Source organism: Serinus canaria, chromosome 5 (assembly GCF_022539315.1).
Source record: "Serinus canaria isolate serCan28SL12 chromosome 5, serCan2020, whole genome shotgun sequence".
In the NCBI taxonomy this organism is placed as follows: Eukaryota; Metazoa; Chordata; class Aves; order Passeriformes; family Fringillidae; genus Serinus; species Serinus canaria.
Window position 1 is genome coordinate 38,215,209 of NC_066319.1, and position 15,060 is coordinate 38,230,268.

The 15,060-nt window shown below is 36.7% G+C and overlaps 1 protein-coding gene across 8 annotated transcripts in view; it reads left to right on the forward strand.

The window, feature by feature from the left end:
• MIPOL1 (mirror-image polydactyly 1) overlaps window positions 1–15,060 on the forward strand; it is a 182,934-nt gene that overhangs the window by 59,514 nt on the left and 108,360 nt on the right. For all 8 annotated transcript variants that reach the window (XM_050975880.1, XM_050975875.1, XM_050975878.1 and 5 more), the window contains 3 exons: window positions 2,897–3,026; window positions 6,829–6,862; window positions 7,122–7,292. In XM_050975880.1, the coding sequence (XP_050831837.1) occupies window positions 2,897–3,026; window positions 6,829–6,862; window positions 7,122–7,292 (335 nt within the window). The remainder of the gene's footprint in view (window positions 1–2,896; window positions 3,027–6,828; window positions 6,863–7,121; window positions 7,293–15,060) is intronic.

A 15,060-nucleotide genomic window follows, 5' to 3' on the forward strand; every position in this document is an offset into this window, starting at 1 on the left:
ATATACACACACATAATATAGAATTTACATTAATTGTATAGAATTTTTAAATACAGTTTGTGGATCTGGTCAGTGGGATATTTACACCAATGCTTTACTTTAATGGAAGGATAAAAAACCAACAAGAAAGAGTTGCTCAATTAAAGTTACTTTTCATAGCTGATAGTTAAAAGACAGTGTTTTGTAATAGACTTTTGGGTGGGGAAAGGGTTCACTGTTCAAAGGCAATTAGTGTCCCAGCTGCTGTCAGGGGTGGTAAGATTTCAGATAAGCAGGATGCTTAACTAACTTGAAAAATACCTTTTTCTGAATGCTTTCATACTGTTACATGTACATTACAAAATGACAATGAAGCAAAAATCTGTTTTTTAAATGCCTGTATAGTCATTATTACTATTGGCCATATTTATGCAGAGAGGGACTTAGATTTGCCAAAGGACAGTCACTCTACGTGTGCATGTACGTTCAAGATCCATTGCAGGAGTCAGCAAATTGTGGGGTTTCATGCTGGGGTGAGGGTGTTCTAAGGTCTGACAGAAGTGGTGCACTGGAACAGGCCAGAAAGAAGTTAGCTAACCTGGAAAATAATTAACCTCAGAATAGTAATAGGTGCCAAATCTTCAGTTATTTTAGACAACTTTCAATTCATTGCAGCTGTTGTTTTCAAGGTGAAAATTGCTTAGCGTTTCCACTTGCAGCTTTATGGAAAGGGTTCTCGGTGAAGTGTCTCTGTTATGATGCTAGGTAAACTGACATAATTTACTGCAGAAATCATAGCAAAAAAATATATTTAGGTACTGATAGGTAATAATTATCAGAAGAATCAAACTGCTTGTATACTCCAGATCCAGTCAGGACATAACAGTTGCACTGTATTTTACCCTGCTGAGATGTGTATTTTACACATCTCAGCAATCGAAATGGAAGTCTGGTGAGCTGAAATGCACAGCCTAGGTTACCTCCTATGGTGTTTTCTTGTCCTTGCTGAGCCACCTGCCTTTACAGGTATCAGATGAATTCTCTGCAAGTGCTGCAAACTTATTGCTGGATACCAGCCAGTGCAAATGCAGTGTTACAGCTGCCTTAGTCCTTAGTTTTTCCATTCCACATCAAGCAAAGTTTTCTTGTTGCAAACAGGGGAAGTAGATCTTCAAGGAAAAAAAACCAAACACTATTCTTCTGGATTAAAGAGAATTTAACCAGTGTTTGTTAATTTTTGCATGCATTTCAAATTCTGTGCTTCTGATGCTGAATTTCTTTTGGTGGTGTTGTTGGGACACAACTTGTTACAGCTCTGACCTGATGATGAGGTTTGTGGCTCCTCTGCAGACTTTTTGTGAGGGGAAAGACTGCACTTTCACAAGTAACATTTTGCCTTTCCCAGTGTGATTTTGTGTAATGGGCTGTTAGCCTGCAACATTTTGCTAGGCCTGCAAAAAATGCTTCCTTACTCCTCAGTGACACTTTTCTCCCTAGCTTGAGGACAAGAAAATTCCTTTTTTCTTGGTACTGATAAAATGTATTTTGTGCCAGTAATATAGTTGCTACAAAAATCTGCTACTGTGTTTCTATAGTTTCATTCTGTAAAGAAGAATATAATGTTTCATTATATATTTCACTGTGAAGTTTTTTATGCAATAATGTACAGAGGTGAAGTAAGAGTAAAATAACAAATAAAGGCAAAAAAGTTGATCTCAATTTAGGCAAGAATGGAGGGACAAAAGCTCTAGGCTTTTAGTAAAAGGGAGGAAGAAAAGAGGGAGGAAACCTTTCTTTGAGATCGTAATGACTTAAGCAGTGGTTGAGAGAGGAGCAGATAATTCTGTAGGGAGTAAGGAACCCCAGCAGCAATGCCTTAATAGAGAAAGTTCTTGAGAAATAAACATCAAAATTTGAATAATGCTGTAATGTGAGGTTAGGAGACTATGGCTATACCCCAGGCTGACAGACTAGAAGGGACAAGGAGACTGGAGAATTCAGGAACCTATAGATCTCAATTGAGTTTTTTGAGGTTCCAGTGAGAGGGAATATAGTCCTCTGTCTTGGAGTGACAGCAGTCTTACAGCATCCTGAAAGTCCCTAGACATTTTGAATGCATGGTTTTATGATGACTGTGAAGAGAGATTTGCAGTATTGCAGAGGGAAATGATGAAAGTATGAATAAAGATTTTAGTGGAGGCAGGGTCGGGGTAAGGATTCTGGCAGTGTGCCAGAGATGGTGTTAGACATATTGACAGGGGAGAGGCAGGGAGAAAATGTAAGCTCAGGATGAGGAATGACTTGAAGGTGTTAGTTTGCTCCTAAGGATAGACCGTAAATCTTAGTTTATTGGTACCTAATGCTCCAAGGTCCATGTATGCTGTAACAGATAATATAACAGTATATTACACAATAAAGTAAAGGCTTGGCAGAGAAGGAGAGATGCCAGCTGTGCCACTCTTGTGATACCAGAGACAGGCTATAAAAATATTAGAATTTTTAATATCACTGTGCCACCCTGATAGGAAGCAGTCTGATGGTAGTAGTTTTAATATATGATTACTTTTAACTCTGTGTCCTAGAAGAAACTTGCTAGTGTTTTATATGATTCTGAGCTTTAAGAATTACTTTTCCTTTAAGCAAGTATTCAGAATGCCCAGCAAATCACTTTCTTTCCTTGTTAGATTTTATCGGGGTGAATTTGAAAACACATAGCTTTATTTAATACCTTAAAGTATTGACTGTAACAATTAACAGCAATTTAGTGTTGTGTCTAAGAAGCCATATAGACCTTATGCAGAATAATCCAAGGTCATTGGAGAAGTGTTGATTTTAGGAGAGGGTGGCAAAGGCCAACATAAGTGCATCTAATAGTGCTTTTCCCTGTCAAACTTGTTTGTTGAACACACTTTTGCAGCTCTGGTGGAAGAAGTTTATTCTGCTCAACGGGAACGTGATGAGGCTGTCATGGCAAGGCTTAGGTTAGCCAATGAAGAGAGAGATGAAGCATTTCTGCGAGTCCAGCGTTTAGAAGAGTCTCTCAAAGAGTAAGTGTACATTTCCTGCACCCTGTAAAAAGGCTTTTGTGTCACTCTGTGACAGTCATAAGCTGCTCAACAGTGGTTACAGGAAAACCTAGCACATTATTATCTGTGCAATGAAATAGACTAGGGCTATTCTTACTGTGTTATTGGTTAATTTGTTAGCTGTTTTATAAAATCGTATTTTTCTCTGGAGACTGAGAGGAGGTGAATAATTTTGATCACAAAAATTAAAAATATAATCAAAAGCTTCAGTATTGATTTATTGAGGGAGAAATAAGATGAATGTGACATTTTGTAGGGATCTTTTGACACGGAGTACCAGATTGTCAGTCAAAAGTTGCAACATATAGGAAATCAATCAAGGCTTTAAGCCCACTAGACATTTCCTTCAGCAAAATTTCTACTAATTATATATGGGTGACACAGTAAAAATATATGGGTTTTTTCCCTAACTTTAGTGTAGGAGCAGTTTGTAAGGTAATAAGGGTACAATTAATAGGTCATAGATTTTTATTTATGCCATTTTAACACCACAGAAATAGGCAATCTTATGTTAAACAGAAATAAGTCAGGAGAAAATTATCAAGAGTGGTTTCTTTCTCCCTTGGGATGTAGGCAGCTTTGAAGCTACAGTTTGCTTCTCATACAATCCTTGACCATCTGATTTGTGATGATCTTTGTGATCATCTTTGGTAGTCCCCCAAAGACTAGAGTGGCTGAGAAATTTCTCTTACTTTTCTGCCAGGAGAAATACAAAGAAACTAGCTTTCCATGGCAGGAGGCCAAATAGATGCAGTTATTAGTTTACTAAATGACAGGCAATGATGTCTTAATTAATTGTTTCTACTAAGAGCACTCCTCTTTCGGGCAGAAAACCAGTCATCTTCTTTTGGGTATTTTTATAGTTAGGGCCAGAGAATATTATCTAAATTAATTTCAATAATCTGCACATAGTTTGTCCACCATTACTCTGTAGAATTTACAAGTTGCTAGAGTATTCTTGTATGTTCCAAGAGTAAAGAAAATGTTGTATGGCTTCAAACATCACATGATATTGTATATAAATAGTTAGCATAAACTCAAGATCTTTGATCTTAAAGCACTCAAGTAATGCAGAAAATTAATTATTCTGGTCTATAAACTTGGTCAATGACTTGGATTTCTGGCATGTTACTGTTTTTTCTGCAGTGGAATCCATAGACACAGGAGTGGCAGTTCTTGACACACATGAATCCCTCAGAACACCTTCACTTGTTTTCCCTTCAAGCCCTTCTGTCTGCTTCATTCATGTTCTTGAAAACTGACTTAGTTCTAGGCAAAAGTATGAGAAAAGAGAAGAAACTCCATTTCTCAGAGAACATGCATAGTACCCTCCTCAAAAGTGTGTCATTGCAGAAGGCTCTGGAAACACTGATAATGCCAAAGTAGTACAAGTTCCCAGGAGAATCAGTTACTCCCTTGACTGATAGTTTGAAGCCAAGCTATTACATTTTATTGCTATCATTTAGAGAACAGCAGTTGTACTAGCTGTCATCCACTTGGGTGTTCTTTCCCATGCTTTATAGAAAGGTCTGATATCCTGATGCCATTCACAGTCTCAGAACTGGTTTAAGAGATTTCCCTGTGGAGAACATCAGCTTTCTTTTCCAACTACCACCCTTGATAGTTTCTTTCTTCCTTATGGTGGTTGTTCAAAAGGTCAAGTTCCCTGTCTCAAATGTGGAGCACATAGAGGTTTGGGGTTTTTATAAAGAACATTGGCTACTTGTGCCACACTCATCAAGTTTTAGAGCCCAAGTCACTCTTCCCATCTGCTTTGGACTAACTCCAATCAGAGAACTTTAAAGAGTGCAATATCGAGCAGCCTGCCAACCTTTATTAAATGCTTTAATTCTTTCTTTAAATTAGCAGCTGGAGCAGTTCTATTGTCATTATTTAACTGTAACAACTAAAATTCTTTCAGCCTTGTTGGCCCTATGGGTTATGCTATCAGAATGTGTTTAGAAGTGGGAGAGGAGGAATCCTTGATTACTGTTGTTTAAAATCATGATGGTTTCATTCATTGTCTATGCACAGCACAGGGAGACTTAACAGGGCAAATACACAGCTCTGGATGCTACTTTTTGTAAAATATTGTCACTTAAGGAGGTGTTTGTATACCTACAGACAGTTCCCTTGTGGCAGTAACATGCTGAAGGTATGCTTATGGCAGAAGTTCATGTTCTTTTTTTCCACTCCCATTTCTCCCTAAGGTATCTTGCTTACCCAGCCTGTTGGTTGGCAGGGTGATTTTGTTGACCCACACTTTTAGCAGTGTAGAAGTCCTCTGGAGAAGCTGGGTCAGTCCTGCCAATTTACTTTGACAAATACTGTTCTTTTCATTGTGAATACAAACTAGCTGGAGATCCATTTTTAAGTCCCACGTGAAGTGGTACTTAGAACTATGTAAAAACCTAAAGCAGGATCTTAAAGAGGATCTTAAAGCAGGACCTAAAACAAGGATCCAGCTCTGATAATTTATTATAATAATATAATAATTAATACTATTTTGTTGGATATTTTATTATTTGTGTTACTTTATGAATTCAAGTCAAACCCAACAAAAGTTAGCTTTTACTTGGTTTTGTTTAGTTCTGGTGCTGACTGAAAATGCTGGAGTAGCTACTGCTTGTGAATGCCATATAGATATAACAGCTGTTATACACTGATAGTATATTCTGAAATATTTCTTTTTAATTTTAAAATTTCTATCCTGATTGATTTACTATGCCTTATGTACTCTTGTCTGCAAAAACTAATGGAAAATGTGGTAGCATGCTGTCAAGTGTTCTATAATGTGTTTTAGCTAAAATCATTGCTTTGGAGCAGTGCCTGTCACAGCACTGCTGAAGTGTTGCTGTGTAGAAGATGCTTAATAGTACTATATCTGTCTTAAACTATCATAGGCTACTTTTAATAGAAGTCACCATTAAGTAAGTAGCAGTGGAGTGGTAAGGTAACTTTAATATGCTCATTTTTCCAGAAGAGAGATCTCTGTCCATTTAACTAACCTTAGTAAAATAAAATGTGTACTATCCCATTTATTAGATTTTTGTGCTATCACTTACTACTTTTACACAGCCAGTATTCAATGCTGTATGACTAAATTCCTCGTATCATCTTTGTATTTGACAGGTCAATATATGTTCTGTTGAAATAGAAAGGGAGGAAAGTGCAGGCAGGTTTGTTCCAGAATTAAATAAGGGCCTTGCAGAGAATTGGCTTAGCTTCCTATGTTATGCAAGATTTAAAATCAAAATATTTTTAAGTTACTTCAACTGGTTTGGGATTTTTCCCTCATTTTGGAAGAAAGAGGTGGAAAAAGAATTCCTTGAAAATGAAAAAAATCCTATCAACAAAAGTCATGTTCTGTTTCATTTGGGGTGCAGTAAAAACAAAAAAAAAAAAAAAAAAAAAAAAACCCAGCATGTAAGTTGTAAGCCCAGAAATAAATAAAATAAAAGCATCAGTCATTTCTATCACTGGGGAACTTTTTTCATCTAAGCACATATGAACAATTGATCCTTGTAGTCATATATAGCAGTAAACATTAATAACTTAACAGTCTGAAGTCAGTGCTGAAGATATGGAGCATTATTGAAAGATGGAGTCGAGCAGGTGGCACTTTAATATGTTCAGTGTCATGGTTGACTCTAAAGACTAGTAGAATGAAATTACTTGAGGTTCTAAAGATTTAAAAAGCGAACTCATTTTGCTGCACTAAGGAAATGCTACTGATCAGGCTTTCTGTGTCCCTTTTTTCTAGGCTAGAAAATATTAACCCTGAAGAAAATGACATGGTAAGCCATTCTCTGAGGAGATTTCTTGATGTCAGTCTTATATCTTAGAGGCTTAAGTTCAATTGAGTGGGTTTCAAGAACTAAGATGTGGGAAAAAGAAGAATTGACACACTAATAATGTACATCTTTGCTGCAATATGAAAATTCAATAACTTCACTCAGTCAATTTACAATTCACATGTGCCTATTAATTAAAACCCTATATTAAATAAAATATATTAAAACTTCATGTCTGACTAACATATAATGCTGTTGGTAGACATTACAGGAATTACTGAACAGAATAAACAATGCAGACACAGGGATAGATATACTGAAGAATGGAGCTATAATTCTGAACCGAATACACAGGACCAAAGAACGTAAAAAGAAAATAATAGCTGAGGAAATGAATGCAGTAATAGAGCAACGGGATGCTGCTTTATCTCAAGTAAGTCTCTACAAGTATATCATCACTCAGTAGAAAATTTCTTTTTTTCTGTTTTTTTTTTGGAGGGGGGCAGGGGTTGGTTTACTTTGGGGGAAGAAAATTATTTTGTTTACTTTTCTCTCTTGAAAATCTCAAAGGAGAGCCCTTGTAGTAAATGTCTGATTACTAATCAACTTTTTCTTCACAGTAGTAGTGTCCATTAAAATGGCATCACTGTGTTTCATGAGAAAAGTTATGTTTGTATTTTTTTGCACTTCATTACTCTCTGTCTTCTTTCTAAAACAAGATAGTTTTCAGCAAATTGGCCAATCTAAAAAGCTATTTAGGGCTTAGTTTTGCAGTGTGCTGTATTGGTGAAATGCATTGGGTGACAGTTAACTGGGACAGAAGGATTTATAAAGGTTTGTAAGTAGCAAAAATATGCATTTAAGGAAGGTAACAGTACCACATACAACAATGCAAGCAATTCCTCCTTTTGTTGCTTTACATGCAGGAGATAAAAATCAGCATGTGGTCCTTGACTCTCAAAGTCTTACCCATCTCCTACGTGACTTGAAAGAATTTGGGTTCTTTTTTCTACTGGGATCACTCATTGCCTGCAATTTCCTATTTTGACAGAACAGTAATTGTTTTCATTCTCTTCACCATAATGAGAGTTTCCTTGCATTTCTCATCTCAGGGAAGAGTTTTTCTGTCATTTCTTTGGTTGGAGTTTAGGTTTTTTACACACCCTTTTTTAATGGATTTTTAATTCAATAGGAATAAGTTGTAGGGAGGAACAGTCCAAGTAGGGAATACATCTCCTGAGATAAGATCTTAGACTGGATGAAGCTCCTTATGCCAGGCAAAAAATTTAATCTGACTCTTCCAATATTGAAAATTTTGATTTTTAATGTAAATAACCAAAGTTGGCCCACATGTAACTAATTTCTACTAGATTAGAGTCAGGTTCATGATCTTTAATGATATCAATAATGTTAATTGAATTTATGTTCTATTGAGAAGTCCTCTGATAAAAGCGCCCCCTCTACAAACACTGTAATTTTCATGCTCTTTTCAGTCATTTTTGCATTCTCTCCTACTTTAACCTTGAAAGCCCCCTCTGCCTGGTGCTTAAAATATTTTTTGTGTCTGTCAAGAGTATGTATTGCAAAAAATCTTAATGTATTATTGGTGGTATTTTACTTTCAGGGTCTATTTTTTCCCTTTTATAATAATATTGCTGGGATATTTCCCAGCACAACTACTGGGAATCGTCCAACAGCCCTTCCAAAAGTTTATGTTCTTTCTTCTTGCACAGGGCATTCGAAAAGTGAGCATCTGGTAACAGCTTTCAGCAAAAGAGAAGGATCTTTTGATACTTTTGTTTTCATTAATTCAGTTTTTGGTTCTTTGTTGAAGTGGACTTTCAGGCATACTTGGACCATGAAACTTCTATGTATGTCAGAAGAATTTCATTGTCTGGCCTTTTAATACACATTTTTATTTAATTGATTTTAAGCTGTCTGTTTAAGGAATAATATTTTCCAAGTGATCACCTTGAAAATAAATAAAGATAATAATTTTGGATAGTAATGGCTCAAGTGTCACCACTAGTAAAGCCATCTTTAGACATATCAGCAGAAAGCACAGGTAGTGTTTACTAGATACTGCAGCTGAAAAAACAAATTAATAGAATAATAAATCCTCACAAAATTAAGATGTAAATATTTGGTATTAAGCTGTAGTACTATGATACCACTAGCCATTTATAGCACCATTGTTTTAAATTAATTGTTATTAATAAAACTATTGATCATGTATCTTCAAATATGTGATGCTTTTACAGCTGTTACTGTTGAATCTACAAAATAGGTCCTTGAAATTGAAGCTACCTTTACAACCTGTGTTTCTCACTTGATGATTCCTTGGGAATTCGTACCATACTTGAATTATTAGTAGTCTTTTGTTAACATTGCAATAGCAGTAGTTATTACAGTGCTAACAGCAAGAACAATAGGAGAGGGATTCTACATTAGACCACAAAGGGACTAGATATAATTCAGGGGATGTATATGCTTAGCATAACAAATGTAAATTATTGAAAGTTAGATCCGGGGTTGCCTCAGGCCTTCATAACACTGCAAGTTAAAATCTTTTTGTGGAAGTGGCATCAAATATGAAGGGGGGAATTGAGAGCAGGTTGAGAAGAAGCAGAAATAGAGTAAAACATGAGCATGCTGTGTCTGTCCTCTAGAAAATGCATTTGTAAAGTTCAGAGGTCACTGGGCAATGGAGACTGAATGTTTCGTGACACATGGTGTTGCTTTGTTCCTGGTTGCTGTTGTGTGGTGCTGGAGACAGCAACGTCATTTGAGTGACCACCATAGCTGGTTCCATATGATAGAGAGCTACCTACACACTAACAAGAGTCTGCACTCACTGTGTTTAGTGAAGCTGCATCTATTGCTTTTCACTGTGATTTTCTTCACAACAGCCTGGCATTTGGCAACTCTACACAGAGAACCTATGTAGTGTGTGTAGCTTTTGTGGGTTAACTCACAGGATTTCTGATTTTTCTGAGTAAGAAACAATAATGTGAAAACCTTCACAGCTCAAACACATTGCTTTGATTTCAAGTGAGGAATAAAGTACATTTATAGAGAATGGACATTGTATAAACTATGCATTTCCTATGACAGGTAAATATGGATTACTTCCAACTAGTCTTTTAAATCCAGTTTCATCGTGCTTTTTTTTGGTGGCTATACTACTGAGCTGCATTTAATTGGACTGCAGTTGCAGCATACTCAATGATTAGCTAGTTGGGATTCTTCTGTTTGGATTTTATTTGAATACTTCTTTTCTTCTTCAAAAAATGAAGAGCACTGTCCATGTCTTGGAAAGGCCATAAAAATGTTTTTTATATCTGTAACATGCCAGAACCTCTGTGTAATTTTTGATATTTCCAGCATGAGCATTGCTCCTTACTCGGAAGCAGACTGAGGCACTTCTGTCACTGTATTGAGCTGTGCAAGTGGATGTAATCTCAGATCTTTCATTAGATTGCTGAGCAAATATGCAAACTACTTTTTGTATGTGTGAAAACAAATGAAATGGTATAAACTCAAATATTTGATACTACTTTTAGTATGTATTTTCAAGTGAATAATAAACAAACAACTAAAGCATGGCTAAACATTGACATCCATCTTCTCCTGTATCAACCCCCTTAAAAAAACAAACTCAACAGTTTGGTTGTATTTGCTAAGATATGTTTGTTAGTGAACAGATATTGTGGGATACTGAAGATCTTCAGTGTGTTTTATGACTGATCCTCTGAAAAAAATAAAACATCATTTTCTTGTCTGTAACCTTCAGTTTTGTCTTAACCCATTCAAGAAAAAAATAACTTTTTTTGTTGGTCATAATACAGTTTTACCTTTCTTGAGAAATATCTCTTGCTTGAGTAATCCAGTTAGTGACAGACACTCAGTAGAGATTCCATATGGCATACTCACATTGTGTGATCCTCATAAAATACTCTGAAGAAGTGGTTTCCAGCAGGAGGCAATGCAGTACAGTGTCTCAGCAACCTATTAGCCACATCACACCTTGTGGACAGGAATGTTAATATCATTACAGGGCTGGCAGCTGAAGACTTGAGTAAGTCATTACAATTACTTTTCTTCTGGTTTAGACAAGAAAGGGGACCTGTTAGTTGGTACAGCTTGAAGGAAGTGATTTTTTAAAGCTCATTAAGAGATTAGGAGATTGTGTGTTTGATATATTTCCAGTCCTAACTAATTCTGTAAACATGGGAGTTTTTTAATTGGTAACAGTCAGTTCTATACAGAGTTTTAAATATTAAAGATGTATATAATTTGCTGTTAAGGAATAGCAAGGGTTTCGTGGCTGGCAAAGTATCACCTCTAGTACACTGATCTTGAAGCAATAGCATAACTGGCAAGCAAACCTGGTTTTACAGCTTTGAATAGTTTGACCACATCCTGCTGTGCAGGAACATGCTTATGACTGTTCATGTAAAAAATTGGCAGGCACCCAGTTGCTCATCTGAAGCAAGTTAAAGAATCCTTCTCCATTTTGAGGCACAGCTTGGCAGCAGGCAGCACTTTATCATCATTGAAAACAATGACGAGATGCACTATGCTTGACTTCCCATCATTATCAGTTTCGACTAATGACTAATAACTGATAAATGTCTGTACTTAGAGCTAGTCAGCTTCTTGTTAGCATTTTGGTTTTGTTTTTGTTCTGCTAAAGTAATTTTCTTCCTTTTACACTGAGTAGTGTGTAGAACTCTGTGTTGCCTGTGATTTACAGAGCATTAAGGCATTCTCAGTACAGGAGTGAATGGGTCTCACTGAGATAGTAAACCCAAGAGCTGTATGAAATGTAAAAACAAGAAATATAAATGCAAAAATATTTACAGATCTTGTACCCTTAATTAGGGAATACTCAGGTGACAAGTTACAATGCCTCATGACTCTTGGGACAGAGGTCATCCCTTTGCAAACCAAACTACAGTGTGGGATGTTATTTTTTGTACTTTTAATTAGAAGTCTGGTTTGGTACTCTGTGTTTTGGTACCCTTTAGAATTTCTTGATTAAGGGTGCTAATCAAGTTCTTGGCTGGCAGGAGCATATCTGACAGTATCCTCCTATCTTCTCTCTCATAAGCACCTCTCAAGGTGCTTACCCTACTTTTCCCTTTGCCACTGATACTTGGGAATGGGAAAAGAAGAGGTAGGATGCTGTATCCACAGTTGTTTATGAACCAGGCAGCTGCTGTTGAGTACTGATGATTTTGGTCATAAACTTATTTCAGGAGGAAAGTGAAAGTAAAGGGAATGTTTATTGTGCTTTGAGGATCCAAGATCTATGTTTGTTCACTAATGGCTGGTTTCCGTTGGGAAGGCAACAGCAAGCTGATGTTGTTCTCATTTGCATCCTTTTCTCTGAGAGGTAGCTGATGAATGGGCATGGGGAAATTCCTTGCCAGCAGGATGGCTGAACAGAGAGAGAACACCTGTCTGCAAGATACCCTTTTTGCCCTGTGAATTCAGTCCAAGTCCTGAGAAAAAGCGAAAGGGATATGGAGTAAGATATAGAGTAGATTAAAAAAGAAAAACAATTTGAGATTTAACATTAACAATTGCACAGTGAATGCAGGGAGTAAAGAAAGAGGGGTTGATTAAATAGTTGTCAGTTTGATTGGGATTCACATCAGTAGCCTCAGGTAAAGCTCACAGATGTCTCTTCTTTGGGGGTAATGCTGAGTAAAAGGGATCCTGAAGGGAGATCACAAAAGGAAAAATTATATGAGCAGTGGTTATGATAAGCAATATTAGTTTTAGTCTGATTGCATTTCCCTGCAACACTGCTTTAAAATGTCACATTTCATTTCCTCTGTACCTAAATAAAGATAATCCATTGAAAGTTTGACTAAATTCATGTTTTAGGAAGTCCATGTTATAATGAACATGGTTAATCCATGTTTTATTTGCTCCTTCTCAGAATAAACCAAGTGAATCTCCCCAAGCACCAAAGCAAGCCAGCGATTGCTGTATTTGGGACACGTGGAGTAAAACTATTGAATGATGCTGAAGAGCATCAGGAATCCTTTGCATCTCAGAAAAGGGCAGGTTCTTCACTACTTGGCTACTTAGTTTTTCAAAAAACAAACCCAGTTTGAAAATATATAATAATTCTTTACTTTCCAAGATGATTAGGTGTGCTCTGACTCTCTACCTTGGGTATATTTGTGCTGGCTTTAGCATGAATATTTTCCAGGAGAAAATGCCATTAAATATTTGGCTACATTTAGGAGATCATGAGGTATTTTTTGCCTCTGAAGTAGGAACTTTAGTCCACTGGAGACTTAACTAGAGAAGAAACTGGCCAAACTTGGTTTCTTGCATGGGTTTTCTGATTTGTGTAGAATGCCACCCCACCCCCCCACCCCCCACCCCCCCCAAAATAATGCCTTTTTAGTCTTTTGCCATAGTGCTCTGTTTAATTTATCAGGGTGTGTAATTCACAGTTTTCAAAGCATTAAGAAATCTGCAGAGTGAGATGTTCAAACAGGATAGTAGGAGAAGGTTTAGGGACACTACAAATCTGTGTTTGTAGTGTCAATTTGTCTCTCACTCTGATGTAGCAGAGGCTGTGATTTCTCTGTAGGCAGTTATCTATTAATAGAGCATGGAACTCTTTGGTTTCACTGGAATTGGAATTTCATTAGTGAAAGCAAGTATTTTGCGATTTATTCCGTAGTTTAGACTTCAGTGAGTCTTTGGTTGCTTGAGGTCTTGCATTTTTTGAGTTAATACTTCTTGCAGCTTGAAGTGCAGGTCAGATGGTAGGTCATTAATGGAGGGAGAGCAGAATCTGAAGGAAATTACCCTGAGGAGCTGTTATACTGAACTTTTGTATTTAGTCCATGAATGCTAAGTGTGAGTAAATATGTAAATGTTAATGAGGTGTTTCCTTGAAGAGAGGGATTATGGTTTTTCTTTTTGAGCTTTCGAAGCAAAATTTTAATTGATACTGCATTTCTTCTTTTTGCTGCCATAAGGTTTTGACTGAATGATGCCTGGAGACACATCATTGTTTGCATTGTTAAATCACCTGTTGTTCCTCTGCAAACTGTGTGTTGTGCAGAATTCAGAAAATACATGTCTGCATAGTATTTGAGGGCATGATCAAGCTTGATATCTTTAATTGTAAACTTTAATGAATTTCCAGTTGAACATTCATCCTCTCTTCAGTACCTAGACACTCCTCACCCCTTTGAAAATGGCAGTGAATTTGCATGCAAACGTGGTCCATTAATTGCTGTTTGACTCATCTATCATGGGCTAAGCTTTATATTCACACAGCTTAGACTTTCAAGCCAATTTCTGGAATTAATTTAAATATTTAATGTCAAAACCCTAGGACGAAAGAGAGGAAAAATGTTTTGTATGCTTATTGATCACCTGTTTCAGTAGCAGCAGCCCATAGAGGAAACTTCCAATGTCATAAAAGCAGAATCCAGACAGTTTTCCCTCTGAAGAGCATCTGCATGCATGCATACTGTGCATGCAATAAGGTCTGTAGGTACCAAAACTCTTGTAGAGTTACCTTAAGTAGGTTTTTCGTGATACTTAACACTTCACAGTTTCAAGTTAGGTACCGAGTGTTTAATCTGATTTTGCTTTGTTTATTTGTTGGACAAAATGTTGGATTTCCTTAAAAATTGGGAAAAAACCCACCCAAAACTGTGTGTTTAATATGAAAAGCTAGTTTCCTTAGCCAACTTTCTAAGGAAACTTTATGCAAATTACTTTGTTATTTTGGATACGCAGATGAGTTTGCATAAGAATTCTTTTGATAATCAACAAAGAATTCTTTTGATAATCATTAATCTGGATTCTAAAAAGGCTAATATGCCTGGCCAGCACATGCACTTGCTTCTCCTGCCGTAACCCTTTTTTGGTGTTCATAAGTTGCAATTTTTTGTTTCACTATGCCTGTGTTAGCAAGTAGTGTGAATTAGAGAGTGGTGGATCTGGAGTATGAAGTAGTTGTCAGCATCTTATGTCCACATTAATCCCTTTCCAGAATGGGGAGGGGGGAATTTCTTTTGGTTTGGTTTGGTTTGGTTTGGTTTGGTTTGGTTTGGTTTGGTTTGGTTTGGTTTGGTTTGGTTTGGTTTGGTTTGGTTTGGTTTGGTTTGGTTTGGTTTGGTTTGGTTTGGTTTGGTTTGGTTCGGTTCGGTTTGGTT